Below are 20291 nucleotides of genomic sequence, written 5' to 3'. Positions count from 1 at the left end.
GCTCTACTTCCAATTCCTCTTTGTTTTCATTCACACTGCTGACCCACCAATACTTGTGTCTGATGCATTATAATTTTTTAGGCCACTTAGGAAAAACATATTGTTCTTGGACCCTTACAGTCTTGAGCTTTTTTTTGTGTGTATGAGAAAGAAGGACTTTTCTTAGAACTAAATCTTTACTGTTTTCTCTTCATAAATCTAGGGGGGACTACCTTGTACTTTTCCACACCCTTTGGAATGGGTGTCAACTTCCAGTCTTACTCATTTATTTAACCTTTAAGACTTTGAAGTTTGAACCAGGTTAAAATATAATTGAGAAATGTTTAATGAAACAAATAAAAATGTAGTACAACATAGATAATGTAAATTTGTGGTGTTCTCAGTCAAAACAAGTCCCATGGAGATCTTCCACTGTTTTTAGGAAAGTCTTCAATATCCACACAATTTTTTCTAGTTGAATAGGTCACCTGGGTTCTTTCATGCAGTATCCGTGAGGGGACTTTGTCATAAGAAGCATTATTAATTTGCTTATTAAAAATGACATCTCTCTTTGGGCAGCAAAGTGTGTTCTTATTAGATGACCAAAAATATGGACTAGTTTCCTTAATGTTGAGTGCAGGACCTGTTTTTTTTGGGGAGTGAGGGGGTGAGGGATCAGTATTGAGAGAAGGGAGAGGAAGAGAGAGAGAGAGAGAGAGAGAGAGAGAGAGAGAGAGAGAGAGAGAGAGAGAGAGAGAGAGAGAGAAGACAGCATATGGTTGTATATTAATTAAGGAAGCAGATACATGTAATTTAGAGATGTCAGTCTCATTTCCTGCTTCCCTGGGTTAATTGCTTTCTATCTGCCTTTATGTTTCTTTTACAAGCATTTCAGGATTGTTCCTCCTTTTTTTATTATAAAGATATTTTATTTTATCAATCACATGTAATAACAAGTTTCTATGTAAGTTTCTGAAGTTACATGATCCAGTTTGTCTCCCCCCTTGCAGAGTTGGCAAAAGCAATTCTATCTGGGTCAAAATTATGTTCTCATGCAAAACATATCTCCATATTGTTCGTTTTTGTAAGAGAATGATCATGTAAAACCAAGCCCCCCCTAATAAAAACCCAAATAAATTAAAGTGAAAAACCATATGCTTTGATCTGCATTCCAACTCCAACAGAGGTGGATAACATTCTTTGCTATTAAGTCCTTCAGAATTGTCCAGGATCTTGTTGGGAGTAGTTAAATCTTTCACAGTTGCTCATAGTACCATATTGCTGTTACTGGGGTGCAGTGTTTCTTCTGGTTCTACTTATTTCACAATGCATCAGTTCAGGTCTTTCTAGCTTTTCCTGAAGCCATTGTGTTCATCATTCACAATAGTATTTCATCACCATCATATACCACAATTTGTTCAGCCATTCCCCATATGAGGAACATCCCTTTAGTTTCCAATTCTTTTCCTCTACAAAAAGCGCAGATATAAATGTTTTTGTACAGACCAGTCCTTTCCCATTAAAAAAAAAATCTCTTTAGGATATAGACATGGTAGTGGTATTACTAGATCAAAGGGCATGCATTATTTATAGCCCTTTGGGCATAATTCCAAATTGCCCTCCAGAATGGTTGGATCAGTTCACAGCTTTGTCAGCAATGCATTAGTGTCTCCACTTTGCCACATCCCCTCCAATCTGCTAGGTATGAGGTGGTACCTCAGAGATTTTTAAATTTGCATTTCTCTAATCAAGAGGGATTTAGAACATTTTTTCATATGATTATTGATAACTTTGATTTCTTCCTCTGAAAACTGCTTATTCGTATCCTTTGACTATTTGTCCATTGGGGCATTGCTTTATTGTTACAAATTTGAGTTAGTTCTCTATATATTTGAGAAATGAGATCTTCATCAGAGAAATCTGTTACACATTTTTTCCAGTTTATTTCTCTTATAATTTTGGTTATATTGATTATACAAAAATGGTTTAAATTTAATATGTCTAAATTATTCATTTTGCATCTTGTAATGTTTTCTATGTTTTAGGACATAAATTCTTCCCTTCTCCATAGAGCTGACAGATAAACCATTTTATATTCTCCTAATCTACTTATAATATCCCTCTTTATGTCTAAATCATGTACTCATTTTGACCATATCTTGGTCTATAGTGTGAGACTGATCTATACCAGTTTTTTTGCCATACTGTTTTCCAGTTTTATGGTCCCTTCTCCATCTGAGAAGTGCTTTTCTTAAAATGACTTTTAAAAAATTATGAGTTTTTAAAATTGATGTTCCTAATTGGGTTTTTTGTTTTGTTCTGTTTCTATTAACATCTCTGAAATATATCCCCCAGGATTCCTTCTCCTTCCCTTCCCAGAGAAGCACCTTATTTTTTAAAAAAATTAGATGGCCTGTGGCAAAATCTAGCATTTGAGACTTTGAGTGTTTGATCTAATGTGGAACTGAACACAATGAGTCCTTTAGTGTCTTAAGTTTTTAAACTTAAGGCAGCTAGGTTGTAAGCAGAAGCTGGAGTCTAAACCTGGGATCCAGAAGATCTGAGTTAACATCTGAGCTCAGATCCTTTTTTTTTTTTTAATAAACCCTTACCTTCTATCTTAGAATCAATACTAATTATTGGTTCCAAGGCAAAAGAGCAGTAAGGGCTAGGCAAATTATGGTTAAGTGACCTGACCAGGGTCATGAAGCTAGGAGAAGTGTCAATGCAGGACCTCCCAACTTCAGGCCTGGCACTATATCCACTGAGCTACCCTAGCTGCCTTGGACTTAGACACTTATTAGTTAATGACCCCGGAACCTCTTTCAACCTCAATTTCCTCTTCTCTAAAATGGGGGCAATAGTAGCACTTCCTTCCCAGGGTTTGTTGTAGGGAGCAAATGAGATCATATTTGCAAAGCACTTTGCAAACTTCAGAGTGCTATGTAAATGCTCGCTTACTGTTTTAACAAATAATTCTTACATTTTATTTTTTCCAATTTATAGACGTTTTAAACATTCTTTAAAAATTTTTTTTGAGTTCCAAGTAGTCATGCAAAACATTTACATATTTAGCTTATTATTATTATTGCTCTTGTTATTTATTCTTAGAAACACTTGGAAAGTCACACGGGTGGACTTATTGTAGTTGTCCTTACTCTTTGAAGGGAAACTAATGTGCACCGATAGCATGTTTTCAGAGGAGTTTTCAGGCTAGTAGATAAAATATCACACTTCTCATTAAGGTGGGTTGATTCAGAAACTTGTTAGGAGACTCGGTTTCCTTATTTCTAAGCTAGTACTTTGGGTCTTTGACTCAGCATTTTTATGAATGCCAAATGAAATAATATATGTAAAATGCTTTGAGAATTAAAATATTTTATGAATAACAAAATAATGTATGGGGCAGTTCAGTGATGTGGTAGGTAGAGTCAGGAAGGCTCATCTTCCTCTGTTCAAATCTGGCCTCAAACACTAGCAGCATGACCCTGGGCAAGTGACTTAATCCTCTTTGCCTCAGTTTCTTTATCTGTAAAATTAGCTGGGGAAAGAAATGGCAAGCCATTCAAATGACTTTGCTAAGAAAACCCCAAATGGAGCCATGAAGAGGTGGACATGACTGAAGCAACTGAACAACGTGAATGATAATGTCTGCAGAATGCCTTGTGAATTCTGGAGCAATATAGAGGACAGCTTCTTCTTCCATCATGACTAAGTGGGGTAATAAGCCGCCAAGGGTGTCTACTCTTTAGTCCTTGGGTTTTGGCTGATGTTCTTTTAGATTGCCCCCCCCCCCAATTGTGATCAAAATAAGAATTTTTCAAAGGGTCTTTTTTTGGAATGTTCCTTAAAGAGCATTCCATTCACTGTCATGGTGCCTCATCTGACTGTGAACATAGTGGCGCCCTCTCAGAGTCGGACAGATGCAACTCACACATCACTATGGGCGACATCATTCCCCTTATCCTCTGGCTGTCTTGCTGAAAGGAGGGAGCTCCTACAATGGCGCTCAGCTCCTTCCTTTAGAAAAGTTGGTGACTCAGTGGGTAGAGCACCTTGCCTGGGTTCTAATCTGTTCTCAGACACTCCCTTTGTGTGTGAGTCACTTAAACCCTTTTGCTTAGCCCTTGTCCTTCTGTCTTAGAGTCATTACTAAAACAGTAAGGGCTTAAAAAAGAAAGAAAAAAAGGAAAAGTTGGTCATAGATCAAGAGCCAGTAGTAGAAGGGACCTTGATTGGCATCTTGTCTGACCCTCTCCATTTACAGATGAGGAAACAGGCCTCTTGAATTCAGTGACTTGCTCAGTCACTCCCTTAGCAAATGGAAAAGCCAGGATTCCAACCCACCTCTCTCAGATCAGAACCAGAACATTAATAAGAGCCCCCTCCTCTGTTGAGTTAGATTATAGCCCAAAAAGAATGGAATATGGACAGAGAACCCCGCAGTTAATTTTTAGGGGCCTCTTGCTACCTTTCATACAAACCACAAAAAATCTCTCAGTTTATTTCAGAAGAGTTCTTTTATGGAACATATATAACTCTACGACTGTGATCCAGACAGGATAAGTTACAGATCATTTTGGAGGGAAGCTGCCTGGGAAAGGCCTCTTGTGAAGGGGGGATTTTAGCTTGAAGGAAGCCAGGGAGAAGAGGCAGAGATGAGGAGGGTAGGGGATAGCCAATGGAAATGCCCAGAGTCTGGAGATGGGGTGCCCAACTGCAAGGAGGCCAGTGTCACTGGATCGTAAACTACATAGAAGGGAGTCCTCTGTAAGAAGACTAGGAAGGTATGAAGGGTTCAGATTATAAAGGGCTTTAACACCCAAACACAGAATTTTTTTATTACATCATGAGGTCACTGGAGTTCCATGAATAAGCTATTGCCATGGTCACTTTAAGAAGATCATTCTGGAAGGTAGGCCAGAGTGGGCAGGGCCTTAAAGGAGAGATACCAACCAACAGGCTGTAGAAATGATGACAGGATGAGGGTGGTGGCAACTGCATGATGGAAGGCCGGGGCATGTTCCAGAGATGTCGTGAAGGTAGAATCAACAGACCTCGATAGCCTGTTGGATAGGAGATGGGAGGGAGAGCGGACATTGACCCCTAGGTGGCAAGCCTGTGTGACCTCTGGTACCTGCCCCCAGTACCAGTGAAGAAGTTGGGGAGAGGAAGGAGCTTGGGAAATCTTGAGTTCCATGTGGACATTTTTAACGATAACTAGGAGACAACCAGTTTGGAATGTTTCAGAGGCAGTTGGAGATGAGAAACTGGGGATCAGCAGAGCGTAGGGCTGGGTAAAGAGATTTTGAGAATCGTCAGCAGAGATGACTGAATCCTTGGGAGTTGATGAGATCTTGAAATAATCTGTAAGTGGATATCCGTGGTTAGTGGCATGTCAATCCGTGCTTAATAAATAGTGGATGGATTGAATTGAAGGGTGTCCCCCTTTTTTGGTCAGAAAGAGGAAAAGAAGGTGAAGCTAGGCTAGGCCAAGGGATAGAGCATCAAGCCTGAAGTTGGGAGGATCTGGCTTCAAATTTGGCCTCAGATACTTTTTAGCTGTGTGACCCTTCGCAGGTCATTTATCCCCAATTTGCCTAGCCCTTACTGCTCTTTTGCCTTGGAACCAATCGTTAGTACTGATTTTAAGACAGAAGGTAAGGGTTGGTTGGTTGTTTTTTTTTTTTAATGTCTGAGCCTACATTTTAACTCAGATCTTCTGGATCCCAGGTTCAGAATTAATCTCACTTGCCTAGCCTTTACTGCTCTTCTGACTTAGAATTGATACCAAGATAGAAGTAAGGGTTTTGGTTATAAGAAAGAAAGAAAGAAAGAAAGAAAGAAAGAAAGAAAGAAAGAAAGAAAGAAAGAAAGAAAGAAAGAAAGAAAGAAAGAAAGAAAGAAAGAAAGAAAGAGAAAGAAAGAGAAAAAGAAAGAGGCAAAGACCAGTGTAGTCCTCAGTTGAGCATTTCCTTGATTTAAAAAAAATTTGTTTTGCTCCATCTCTCTCTTTGTTCTCCCATTTCCATCCTCAGAATTACTGCAGTATTTCCTATTCCTGGTTATGATCCGCATCTCTGCATCATTTTTAGCCATGTAGCTGTTGCCGGTGTTAATAACGTTATTTATGGCACCTTCCTTTTTTTCCTTTGGTGTCAGTATCCGTTTCTCTTTCATCCTCTGAAGTGTGTGCTCTGTTGGTAGCTCTGATGTCTGCAAAGGAATCCAGGTTGTGGAAATCCTCATCTGATTATTGGGTCTGCTGAGCTCTGAAGCTTATTCTCAGTTCATCAGATTGTCCTTCCAGCTTTTCCATAAGGGAAGCCAGGGCCTTAGCAAAGGCTTTGCTGAAATCCAGACCTGCTAAATGTGTGGCATTTTCTGGATCCTGTACTATTGAGAAAAACCCAAAGCAGGGAAAAAAGAGATTTGTCACCAGCAGCCATCAGGCGATGATTCTCAATGTGAAAGGAGCTTTGGTTATATACACACCTTTATGGAGTTCTTCTGGCCTGGGTGCTTGGGGTGCAGTGGACAGAACACTGGTCTGGTGTCCTAGTGCAGATCGGACCTCAGACATTTACTAGCTGTGTGACCTGGGACAAATCTCTTTACTTTTGTTTGCCTCGTGAGATAATAGTTGTAAAGAACTTAATATTGTGTCTGGCACAGAGGGAGTGCTCTATTTTATTATTATTATTGCTAGTAGTTGATAACATTTCTCAAAGTGCTCTGGATACAAATATGAAAAAAGATAGTTCCTGCCCTCAAGGAGTTTACAGTCTAATAGAGTGGATGGCTGCCTACAAAAGAAAACTGAAGTCGGGGAGAGGGTAGCATTATCTGGGTAGGTATTCACTGTAGGGAAACATAGTGGGTGAAAAATGAGATGACTGAGCTGAGCTCTCTTCCAGAATGGAGGTTTGGAGTTCCTGGTCCCCCATCCAGTCTGAGGAGCAGAGGGAAGGGATGGGGTGGAATCCTAAGGCTCACCATGGTAGGGAAAAGAAAGCAGATGCTCATCTTCACAATAGCCTTTTGTAACCTTGTTAATAGGATCATGGATCATAGTTCTGAGGCAGAAGTAGGCTTCATCCTACAGATGAAGAAACTTGAGATCCAGGGTGTCCAAAGTTCTTGTTTAAGATCACACAGGTAGTAAGGAATCTAGATCTGCCAGCCAATAAGCATTAAGCACCTACTATGTACTGGGCACTTCGTTTAATGCTAGAGATACGAGGAAAGGTAAAAAAGGGTAGCCACTGCTCTCAGGGTGCTTACAGTCTAATTGGGGAGACAGCATGCAAACCACCATCTACAAATAAGATATATAGAAGATACATAGGGCATAATCCATGGAGAAAAGGATGGAAAATCGGGGAGGATTGAGGAGGATGTGCTGAGGCTGGAAGGAAGCCAGGGAGTGGGAGGCAGAGATGAAGGAGGAAGAGCGTTGTAGCTGTCGGAGACAGGGATGAGGAACAAGAGGGAGGCACCAGTGCCTGGATCTCAGAGTTCTTGGGGGTACATGGTGGTGAGTAAGGAGTAGAAAGATTGGAGAACTATGATTTGAGCCCAGCATACCATGCATTAGTACCCTCATGGCCCCACTTTTCTTTTATGTTTAGGCAATTGTGCACCATCATCCTGAAAAGTAAGGATGCGGCTTCTTTTGGGCATAGACGTCTGCACTGGTTTGTGTGTTCCAGGCTTTTATTTTAAAGCCAGATGCCAGGGGTAGACAGGTGGCACACTGGTGAGAGAGCCAGGCTCAGAACCCAGGAATCCTGGTGTTAAATTTGGTCTCAAATGCATCCTGTATGACCCTGGGCAAATCACTTACCCCCATTGCCTAGCCCTTATTGCTCTTCTTGGAACTAAAACACAATATTGAATCTTAAGACAGAAGGGAAATGTTTTAAAAAATAAATAAGCCAGATGCCATTCATTGGGTTTCCATAGCAGAGCCCTTGGGATTGTAGATGTTGTGGGTAGTTTTTGTTTGTTTTTAATGGGGCAATTACAGAATTTTAGAGATAGACGCACCCTTTGGAGGGTCTTTGTTCCAGCTGATATTAGAATTTGAACGGCCTCCCAGCCCTTTCTTGACCTCTAATGGGCAGAGCTCTTTTGCTAGGAAGTGGGATGGGGGCTTTTGAGAACTCCCATGGTCTTATTTCAAACCTAAATTAGTCCCCTTGAAACGTGCAACCATTTGCTCTTGCTTTTTTCCCCAGGGCCACTTTGAACTCCTTCCCAGAGCTTCCCTTTAGATACTTGGGACCCAGCTTCCCATATCCCCCCCAAAGGCTTTTCTTGTCCATCCTAAATATTCCTTTCTCCTTCAGCTCATCCTGATATGGTATGATACCCCTCCCCATACTGGATGCTGTTCAGTTTATCAGTGCCCTTCTCAGAAATGAATAGAGTCCTCTAAATGTGTACCAGACAGGGCAGAGTACAGTAGAGCGGTCATCTCACTGGCCCTGGACCCCTGGCTGTCCTCATGTACCTATTACAGTATCAGTTCTTGCTGAACTTGTGTTCTGCTGATAACCCCAGATCTTCTTCAGGTGAGCCCCTAATTATGCCCACATTTTGTACTTGGGAAATTGAGATTCTTTTGCTACCTCAATACATTTAGGCCTGACAAAGTTCTCATTAGATTGAGCCCAGGACTCTGGCCTGCCATGATCTTTTGGGATCTTGATTTTCGTCTAGTTGGGGGTAGATCTGTTAATCATCTCAGCTTTGTTCCGTCTGAAAATTTCATGAGTGTGACATTAATGTCTTTGTCACTGTTAAGCATTTTAGGTGGACTAAGGTCAAGCATGAATCCTTTGGGCTACTCCCCTGGACGATCTCCTTCCAAGTCAACATTGAACTTTTACTGACCACTCTTTCATCCACTTCCCAATCCCCATAATTGTATTTATGCCCTAGTTCTTATCTCATCACCCACAGGAATTCCGTGAGAGACAGGTTCAATTACTTTGCCAAAATCTAGGTAGACTTTATAGCAGTCCTCTAATTTGCCAGTCTTGTAATAACCCACCAGAAGAAGGAAATTTGACGTTTCTTGTATTCCTGATTCTTTGGACTCCCCCAAAATGTATTTCTTCCTTAGGAAAAATGATTCTCAAAGTAGGCACAGATACCCTATAATTGACACATAAATGGCCTGATGAGCCTTGGCATTCAGTTGATCACAACCTCCCTTTTAAGTCTAATTGGCTCCATCATCCAATTGGATATTTCTAGCAAACTATCATCTTCATAAGCACCCGTTTCAGCCCTGTTTGGATTGTGCAGGAGTTGGCGTAACAGATAGAGAGCTGGCCACAGAGTTAGTAAGAGAGGGTTCAAGCTCTGCCTCTGATACAGGCTCTTGTGTCTTTGAGTTAAGCCACTTATTGTGACTTATAGTGGCCCAAGCAACCTTCTAAAACACTCCTGATCTGCTCTGATGTTCCCCATCTATGGTTCCCTACAGGAAAAAAAAAATTATTTCTTCCCCCATTTTTGAATTATCTATAGCATTTATTTTTTATTTGAATCCAGTAGCTCTGCCAACTCTTGGGCTGCTTTCTTCTGCCAGCTGTTCATGGAAGAATCTTTTTTTAATTAATAAAGTTTAAATAAAACATGAGAGACAGAGAAACTAGTCTCATTGCTAGGAAGTCCTGGATTCCAGTCCTGCCTCTGATGCATAAGACTGTGTGACCTTTATGCCACTCCAGGCAGTAATGATCCCAAGGGAAAAAGGGCAGCCTTCATTAGGAGAGGAAATTTTTACTCATTGAGCATTCCTGTGCAAATGAAATCACAGGTCTGCTCCCTGCCATTCCTTAATCTTCCCCCCAAAGTAGAACAAATTAGAAATCAAATTAAAATAAAAAATTAAATTGATCTGCTAAAATCATTATCTTCTTAAATTAATACTTTAACTCATTTTCTATCATTTATGCTAAATTCTTTTTCCTGGCCTCCAAGGGAATTGGCCTTATGGGATGTTTCCTAGGAAGTATTTTTATTACTTAAAATTTCAGGGGATCCATCCTAAGTATTCCTCATCAAACATGGAGAAAATGTTAGATGATGATTCACTGTAGAACAGGTAGGGTCATTCCAATTCCAGGCCAATCAAGAGACATTTATGGGGGCAGCTGGATGACTCAGTGGAATGAGAGCCAGGCCTAGAGATGGGAGGACCTGAGTTCAAATATGGCCTCATTTAACCCCCATTGCCTAGCCCTTACTGCTCTTCTGTCTTGTTTTGATTCTAAGACATAAAGTAAGGGTTTTTTAAAAAAAACAACAAACCGAGATATTGATGAAGAACATGCTATGTGGCAAGCACTCTGCTAAGCTCTGGGGTTATAAAGACCACCCCCCCCCAAGCCCCTCAGCCCCTGGCAGAAATGTAAGTATAAAAGACATAACATAAAATATGTATATCCAAAATACAGAATAATTTGGAGGCAAAGCACTGGTAGGTAAAGGAGTTAGTAAAAGTCTCGTATTGGAGGAGAAACTTGAGAATGTAGGAAACCAAGGATTTGGGGAGGCAAAAGAAAGGAAAGAGATGATGGCCTGAATTCCCAATGTGAGCTTGTGTGCTGCCACTGAGATGGAAAGAGATGGGCAGTGGAGGAGCCACAGGAAGCTCAGTTTGAACACAGAGGACGTGGAGGGAACCGTTAGCAATAGCCAGGCTCGGAAGGGCTCTAAATGTCCATTAGAGGACTTTGCATTGTCCCTGGGTGCCGTTGGAAGCCTCTGGAGTTTCTTCAGGAAAGGGATCGATGTGTTCAGATTCTTGGGGGCAGTCACATTAGCAGCTGAGTTGGAGGTTGTATTGGAAAGGGAAAGAGTCAAGGAAACTGAGGAGGAAGCCATTATATTAGGCAAGAAGTCATAGGAGAAGAGGATGGAGGTGAATCCTGGGAGACCCAAGAAAACAGCCCAGGCTTTGGTATGTGGGATGAGGCAGGGCCAGGAGTTGAGTTTGAACCTGGATGACTGGAAGGATGGTGGATGCCTCAGCAGAAACAGGGAAGTTCCAAAGCGGTGCCTCCAGAGGGCTTGGCCTTGAGAGAAGAAGGGCTCCTTCTGCACCCGCGAGGATGGCGGGAGGAAGGGTGACTTGACGTCATAGCCTAATTATTGTCCAGAAGCCAGTTATTAATTACATTAATTACTGTGCCACCCTCTGGAGTACCTGCGCAGGAAACTGTCCTGATACAAACCACGTGATCATTGCTACAGAACAAGGGAGGAAATTTCCACACAATGACATACAGTTTCTTGATTGAGAGAATAACACTAGGAATTAAATTCTGATTTTCTGATGTGGAATCTTGCTCTCAGTCTACAGCACAGTGGTTTGGGGAGTGTGGCAGCTGCAGAAGCTTTAGCAGCCCCTCACGGCAGCTGCCCTCCCCGTCTCAGCTTCTGAAGTGCTGGATTCTAGGCTGTAGGACCAGCTTCCTTGACCTCTTAGTCTAGCTTGACTCTGAATTTAAGCTTTATTTTGTTTTCGTATTCTCCTGTTCTAAGAGCAGGGCATCTGGATAGAGGCTCCCAGGTGTTAGTTAAGGATTGGGAGAGGAGCTAGACCGACGATCTCCTTGGGGCAGGAAACTCCTGCTATGAAAAGGCATTAGTGCCTTCTCTCTGATTTAGTCTAGAGGAGGAGCCTAGAGCCCTGAGAAGTTAAGTGACTCACCTAAGGTCACACAACTAGGCTGTCCGAGTCAGGCCTTGAATCCAAGTCTGCTTTCAGTAGGCAGATCGTTACTAGATTAAAATAACTCCAGCTTCAGTGTTTGTACAATTCCTCTACAAGCGAGGGAGGCTTGGGTGAAACAAAATCACTTGCTGAATTTGTGTTCTCCTTTCTGCCTTTTTCTCTCTCCCAGGCTGGTTCTTGAGTCAGACTTGTATCTATGTTTATTTAAGCAGTTTGTTTCTATATATGATAGAATTAATATACAACATTAAAATATTAACAATTATTTATATTACTGTATGATACAATATAATTATTATATATGGAACTTTATTTCTGTTGTTATATTAATAGAATATATTATAATAAAACATATTATGCTGATATATTAATAATTGTGGTATACTATATTAATAGTGAATATTTAATATTATATATATGTTTCCTTCCTGTATTACCTACATGTCCAAATATATCCCTTCCCCAACCCCTTTAGCAAGAAAGAAAGGAAAGAAGGAGGGAGGGAATTCAGGAAAATAACTCCTGATTGATAAGGCAGTGTCTGGAGGGGCTCAGTGGATGGAGAGCCAAGTCTAGAGTCAGGAAAGCCAGGGTTCAAATCTGGCCTCAGACACTTCCTCGTTGTGTGACCCTGGGCAAGTCACTTAACCTACATTGCCTAGCCCTTACCATTCTTTTGCCTTGGGACCAATACACAGTATTGCTTCTAAGATGGAAGGTAAAGATGAAAAAAATACAAAGAGATTCCTAGCTCTGGAGACCTCCATTTTGGCCAGTGTAGGAACGAAGAGATTTGGCTTCCCCTTTTTAAGAATGCTTTATTTCCTATTTTTGATTCTGGAAACATCCCTTTGTTCTGTGAAAGTCTATAAAAACAAGTCACCCGGTTCAAGATGGGGGTATGGATGCCTTTGAGAATTAGCATTGACATCCCTGCCCTGGGGTGATCTCCAGGAGCGATCAAGAACCATCCATCCGGGATGCTTCACTTGTTTTTATTTGGGGAAGGCTTTCCCTCATGGTGGGCTTGCTTTGTAATCTCTAGGCATTTTGTTTTATGCGCTGATAGGTCTATGCAAAGTATTGATCTGTGTATGTAGATCCAGATTACACAGCCCAGAAGTCATGCTGCACCTTTTAGCTTATCGCACCTAAGACCATATCAAGATGCTAGGCACATCCAGTATTTTAAGTATATATTTACAATAAATAATAATATATATTGTTTATATAAATAAAATACATATGTATATTTATATATAGCTTAGACATGGATGGAAGAGAATCCCCCAGTCTGCAAAGGGGTTCATAATACAAAAGAGACAAAGATGCGTGGTTTAGGGTAGCAGGATCTGAGATTAGGAAGACCTGAATTCAAGTATGGCTTCTATCATTTACTAGCTGTGTGACCTTGGGCAAGTCACTTCATCTTTGCCTCAAGTTTCCTTAGTTATCAAATGGGAATAGTAATAGCACCTTCAGGCAACTATGTGGTACAGTGGATAGAGTCCCTGATCTGGAATTAGGAAGACCTAAATTCAAATCTGGCCTCAGACGTGTATGACTCTGGGCAAGTCACTTAACCCAGTTTGTCTCCCAGGGTGGTTTGAAGATCAGATGAGATCCTTACCAAGCTTTTAGCACAGTGCCTAGCACCCAGTAAGTGCTATCAAGAGTTTGCATTTGGGGGACAAATAAAGAGTGGTTAGCTTGGCTGTCTTTAGAGCTGTTCCTTTGTGATACTGAACACTTGAATGTCAAAGTAATGGTAAAAAAAGAGCTCTCACGAATCCAATTGAAGCGGAAAAGACTGGTCTTTGGTTGAAAGAAAATTATGAATTAAAGAAAAAAAATCGGTATTCCTAGAGAGCCTACATGTGCTGGATACTGTGCTAAGAACTTGTATAAATATCGCGCTTGATTATTGTGTCATGTATCAGTATGTTACATGTAACATCGTATACATTGCATAATAATTAATATACGGCACTTCAAAGTAGGCCGATTGATGAAAAAGTCACAATTTTGCCTCCAAGGCATGTTGTCTTTTCCGTTATTGTTTTTGTCTTGGTGGGCTAAGGGTGGGGAGCCGTGTGGGTTTGGGGAGGAATGGTTTGGGATTTCCCATTTTCCATTGCTGGCACTAAGCACCCCAACTGAGTTGCCCACATTTTTCCCCCTCTCGGGTATCCCTGAGAGGCTCAAGATCAAGGTTAGGCTATCCTATGCTTCTACATGAATAGGATGATATTAAACCAAATGAACAAAACTTAGTGGTCTCTTGGAGTTTTTCTTTTTGGGGAATTATGCAGCCTTTCTTTTGTTAACCCTTGAGTTAAAAATGTTCATCTCAGATGGAGAATATACAAGTCTAATAAGCTAAGTTGCTGGATTTATGTGACTTCTTAAATTAAACTCTCCGTCCTTTGCAGGAACAATTTGTGATTGGGGCCCAGAATAGATTTTAAGTTCTAGGAATCTCCAAGTTTCAGTTTTCAGTTTGAGGCTTTGACATTTTTTTCCTTTAAAGCTATTTTCTTTGGATCCCGGCTTGCATGACATTTTATCTTTCTTTTCCTTTCTTTTTGCCGTTTGCAAAGACTCTTGGGAGGATTTGACAGAGTTGGTGGAGCAAATACGTGGCGATCCAGAAGGTGCGTGCCACAGCCAACATCTTTTCAGACGTTGTTCTCATTTTCTAGTGGAGGGCATCCCCCCCCTTAGGTGTTGCTTCCTGTGGCAGTGGAACTATTAATACACACCGGCCTGATTGGGTCACAGGGTAAATCTTACCTAACCTGCTGGGTCTTGGCTTTGGGCTCCTGCTTCCTAGCGAGGCCATCAAGCCTCTGGGAAGCATCTCTTTTTGAATAAATGCCAAAATTCCCTCTGAAAGCATTCAGGAACCCAAGATGAAACCTTCTCCTTCCGACTTTTCTCTAGCCCCTTTCTCCTCCTTTGTGGCATTGGGGAAGTCATTTTTCCTCCACTTCTAAAGTGAGGTTAGACCTCTGCAGCTCCCTTCTAACCCTACACACCTGATCCTAATTTGTAAATCTGTTCATTGTCCAAGTTAAATCCCATTTTTTGACAAGCAGTGCAGACAGATATTTATAAGCCAGGCACATAAATGGTTATTTTAGTACGAACAAGACAAAGACAATGGAAGAAGGTTCTGTCCTGAAGAAATTTAATCTTGGCATTTGGATGGCACTTCCAGGGGAACTCAAAACACTGCAGATTTGGAAAATTAATCTCTGTCAAGACCCTAAGAGAGACAGAAACAAGATACCTGGAGTTCAGCTCCACCCTTCACATAGGAAAGGAGAAATCACTCTGCCCTGGCAGCCTCAGCCCAAATCCTCTGCTCCAATCAAGCTGGTCTTTTCACACGTGCGGTGCTCATCGACATCGTCCATCTCATCTGTGCTACTGACCTCATCTGGCATGCCTTCCCATTTCCCTTCCCTCATCGCATTCTGTTCAACTTTTGAGATCCATCCTTAGTTCCATTTCCTCCATTAAACCATCTCTCCCTGTAATAGGCCATGGAGATCTCTTCTTTCTGGAAGCCTTAGATGAATAAATGAGGTGGCTTATTGAAGAAAACCCTGGTCTTGGAGTCATTAAGACCTAAGTTCAAATCTTGCTTCAGAAATTCCCTAGCTTCATCATGCTGGTCAAACTCTGCTGGTGATAATAGCATTGCTATGAAGATCCAATAAAATATGTAAACTGTATCAATGTTAGCTATTGTTTTTGCTATTATTGCTGTCTCCCAACTGAGTAATAATACCTCCTAGTTTCCTAGGCGTTAGCGTTGTCTCCTTCTCTAGATTGTAAGCTCCCATGGTACTGGGCTCTCCAAAACTGTTTGATTGGTCACACAGTATGAAGACTAGATCTAGACCCAATTTGGCTGAATGTCCCATTGAACCATTATCTCTGTTGACCACAGGGCTGAAACTTCACTCATGGCAGAACTTTGCCAAGTTTATTTTTTTTCTCGAGATCTGTTCATGTTAAATGTTAAATGTTCATGATCGGTGACCATGTTTCATAAAGGCAAAATAGGGTAGATTTTTTCTCTGTTTATAATCTCTTGCTTTAATGTAACAATCAGTGTTCAAAATTGCTTTGATGGAAAAAGTTGTTTTTTAAAAAAAAGGTTCTCTAAAAAAGCCAAAAGAGTATTTCTAAATGTTGAAATATTTGGAATGGTTTTTCCTTGCTTTTCACGCAGTTGCAACGGTCAGTGCATGTACAAATCACCAAAGTGGGTAATGCGATACAATGGAAAAGGCTTGGATTTGGAGGTCCCAGGTCCTCAGTTCTAACATTTACTGGTTACATAATCTTGGGCAAGTAATTTAACTGTTTGGGGCTTCAGTTTCCTCATCTCCCCCCCCCCCCAAAAAAAAGGATGGAGGGAGATGGATTAGATCACTTCCCAGACTTTGAGAGTTACAAGAGACACTGGTCAGTGGCTAATCTAGTCCAACTCCTGCACAAAAGGGATCCTGACTGTAACATACTCAGCAAGTGCCCTTTCAACCCCTGCTTGAAAATGTATAAGGAGGACAAACCCACTGTCTCTCTTTATTAAAAATTTAGTCGATTTTGATTAACAAGCATTTATTTCTCCTCCCTCACCCTACCAACTAAACAAAGGGGAAAAAAGAGAAAATCCTCATAACAAACAGTCATGGTCAAGCAGCATAAATTTTCACATTGGCCAATAATGTATGTCTCATTCTGCATCCATCACCTCTTTTTTTAAGGAGGTCAAATAGCATGCTTTTTTTGTTGGGCTTCTGAAATCCTGTTTTATCATTGTAAATTCTCACGTCTTTTCAGAGTTGTTTTTCTTTATAATGTATCATTTGTTCTCCTGGTTCTGCTCACTTTATTCTGTATCAGTTCATATAGTTTGTTCTAGATTTTTTTTCCCCCCAAACTGCCCACTTTATCATTTCTAATGCACAATAATATTCCATTACATTCATATGCTGTAATTTGGGTAACTTTACCCAGGAAATCAGCACCTCTTTAGTTTTCAGTTTGGGGCTATTACAAAAAGTTGCTGTAAATTATTTTGTACCCATGGCAATATGTCCTATTTTTGGACAACTCTAGCCTAAATTTCTCTTTCAAACTGCAACCTATTTGTTGCAACTTCTGTCCCCTGTAGCCAAACAGAACAAGTCTCATTTCCCTTCCACGTGAGAGCCCTTCAGATACTTGAAGACAACTCTCCTGTTCTCCCAACTCTACTCTCCTGAGTATTCAACCTTCCCAGTTCCTTTAACTGATACTTGTGTGCCTTAGACTCAAGGCCATTCTGATTGCTCTCCTCAGGATGAGGAGCTTTTCCATGTTCTTTTTATATCATGGTACCCAGAAGTGAAGAAGAGATTCTAGATGACTCCTATCCAGGTCAAGAATAAGCAGGACTGGCCCCTCCCCTTCTTGAACACCACCTCATCTTAATGTAGCCCAAGATGGTTGGCATTTGTCATAGCCACATCTCACTTCTCACTCATTGAACTGATCACTAAAATCTCCAGGTTGTTCCTCAAATTGCTGCCTGTCTAACCATGCTTTCCTCATCTTGTATTGGCCAGATTGTTTGTTTTTACATTCAAAAATGAGACTTTATGTAGCCCTATTGCATTTCATCTTTGTAGAATTGGACCAATATTCCAGACCGCCTGGGTTCCAATTATCTAATGTGCCAGGTAATCTCACCTTTGGGTCACATCAACACATAATGAGCATGGTAACCATGCCTTTCTCCAAGGCACAAATTGAAAATGTAAAGAATACATAGCAAAGGACAAATCCTAGAGTACACCACCAGAAACCTGCCATTTTGACAGTGACCCATCCACGGGGACATCTGAGACTGGCTCTCCAACTAGCAATGAATCCATTTCATTGGATTATTGTGTAGCCCACAGTGCTCCATCTTTGTCACAAGAATAATGCATTTTCAAATGCTCTGTAAAAATCTAGGCAAATTGGATTCATAGATTTATTCTCTTCTACTCGTTGAGTAATCTCGTCAAAAAAAAGGCAATCAAGTTTGTCTGACATAATCTGATTGTCTTTTTAAAATTAAATTTCATTTCCATATCTACATTCTCTCCCTTTCACATCCTCCTTCCTACCAGTGAGAAAACAAGAAAAACAGAACATGTACAGTTAGGCAAAACATGACATGTGTGACCTATTCATTATGAAGCCATGTGGTTCTTTGTAATCACTGTCTAAAGATTTTCACCAACTCATTTTTTTCTTTTTAAATAAGTATGAACTTAAGAAATTAGTATTTCAAGGAAGCTTGGTAGCACATTGAATAAAGTGCCACACCTGGAGTCAAGAGGACCTGCGTTCAAATCTGGCCTCAGACACTTCCTAGTTGTATGACTTTGGGCAAGTCACTTAACCCCAATTGCCTAGCTCTTGCCACTCTTCTGACTTGGCATTAATACAAAGACAGAAGGCAAGGGTTTAAAAAGAAATGATATATTTCCATATATAAAGAGGAAAAGCAGAAGGATTGTCTATGAAACTGGGACTCCATTTTGCATAGTTTAATTTTTTTTAACTTGACGGCAACAAAATTTCCCTGCTAGTTTGTGTCCCAATCTGACCTTTTTTATTCTTTTTTTGTGTTTGTGCATATTTTAGATTTCAGTAAAGCTCTTGAAAGTTATTTTCCTTTGCATGCTTGTGTACATGGTTCTCTTGTTTGTGTTCATTTCACTCTGTATCAGTTCCTAAAAGTCTTCCCAGGTTTCTTTGAATTCATTTCTTTTGTCATTTTGCATGCCATAAAAATATTCTGTTATATTCATCTACCACAGTTTGTTTGTCTTTCTGTAATAGATGGACACCCAAAATATTTTTTGTTCGGCATATAAACAAAAAGTATTGCTGCGAATATTTATTTATGTATTGGTTCTCTTTTTATGTTCATTCTCTTTGGGATATAGGCTTAGAAGTGGTATATTGTGAGGTTTAGGACATATATGGTTCCAAAGTGCTTTGTAGAAGACATATACCACCTCTAATGTCCACCAATGGTATTGTCATTGAGTCCCTCCAAAAATACAGTTTTCTGTTTCTGTTATATTTACCAATCCAGTGGGTATGAGGTTGAGCCTTGTTTTTGTTTGTATTTCTCTTATTTTTAATGATTTGGAACATTTTTAAAATGGTTGTTGAAAATTTGCCCTTTTGAGAGTTGCTTGTTTAGTTCTTTGGCCATTTATCTTTTGGGGACTAGTTCTTGTTTTCATGTGTTTGAATCAATTCCTGACTATAAAACTTTTGTTAGAGAAACTTGCTACAGAGTTTTTCCTCCCATATTTAGTTTCCTTCTTAACTATTGATTTTGTTTCTACAAAAGCATTTCATTTTTCTGCATTCAAAACTGTCTAGTTTATTTTTATGATCTTTCCTGTCATTTGTTTTGTCAAGAACTCTTCTCCATCTGTCTTCATAAAGTTATTTTTGATGAGATCTTTATTTTATTTATTTATGATATCACTTTACATCTAGATCATATATTCTTTTGGAGCGTATTATGGTATCTTGGATGAAATTTGATTGCTTTCCCTTTTTCCCAGTAGTTTTTGTCAAAAAAAAAAAGTCATCCATTACCACTTGGTGTCCTAAGGTGCTCTATCATCTATCCACAAAGTCCTCCTTTGTTTCCTTATGGTGATATGATGACCTTAGTTCTTGGAATGCTGTAGCTAATAGAGAATAGGCTCTAATATGTTCTACCATTCTGGGAAGGGTTTTTATGTAGATTCCTGATAACAGACTGAGTCTGTTTCCTGAGGACCTCCTACAAAGAGGCACATCACTGGTTAGCAACTCAATTGATGAATTTTTCTTGACCGCAGTGACTCATGAAACACATTTTCAAAAATTGTTTTTCTCCTGTGTGGCCTTTGAGTCACATGCCATTTAGCCTCTATAGTTGTGGTAGTGTCATGTGGTAAGAGTCACATGATTGTTAGACAATCACTCTGAAAAGGAGATCTCTGTCCAGTGACCACCCAAAACAAGTGTTGCTGGAGATGCCAAATAATATCCACCTTGGCATTCTTGTTATTAATGAAACCAACATAAAGAAAGGTAAATTTAGGATGGAAATTGGAGCTAAATGGATGGAAAACCAACAAGTACCCTTTAAAGAAGCAAAAGATTTGTTGGAGTGGGTTTTATTGCCTCCCCAGAAGTTCACAAATAATATCATCTCATAGGATATTTGGTCATCGCCTATTTTTAAAACCACCTTCAATGAAAATAATTGTAGCTTACATTCTAGTAGCAGTTGCTGAGGATGAAGTGATAATCCTTTGAAGAACTTTTTTTTAAACCCCTACCTTCCATCTTGGAATCAATCCAAGTGTAATATAGTGATTAAAGGGATTCATCAGGATGATGAAGAGAAAGAGGGAAAGGGGTTGAGAGGTCGAAGAGATTGTTCTTCCTCTCTTCCTTTTGGGGGAAGATAGCCAAATCCTGTCTCCTTGTAAGG

General features: G+C 40.2%; 1 protein-coding gene across 27 annotated transcripts in view; it reads left to right on the top strand.

The window, feature by feature from the left end:
* RUFY3 (RUN and FYVE domain containing 3) overlaps nt 1-20291 on the top strand; it is a 138532-nt gene that overhangs the window by 35384 nt on the left and 82857 nt on the right. For 5 of the 27 annotated variants that reach the window (XM_056803360.1, XM_056803359.1, XM_056803358.1 and 2 more), the window contains exon 3: nt 14335-14388. The exons of 19 other annotated variants lie outside the window; for them this stretch is intronic. In XM_056803360.1, the coding sequence (XP_056659338.1) occupies nt 14335-14388 (54 nt within the window). 3 more of the 27 variants (XM_056803366.1, XM_056803368.1, XM_056803371.1) reach the window with 3 other exon arrangements.

This window comes from Monodelphis domestica, chromosome 6 (assembly GCF_027887165.1).
Source record: "Monodelphis domestica isolate mMonDom1 chromosome 6, mMonDom1.pri, whole genome shotgun sequence".
NCBI classification, from domain to species: Eukaryota; Metazoa; Chordata; class Mammalia; order Didelphimorphia; family Didelphidae; genus Monodelphis; species Monodelphis domestica.
The sequence above is the reverse complement of the archived record's forward strand: the minus strand, read 5'-3'. Positions and strand labels throughout refer to the sequence as shown.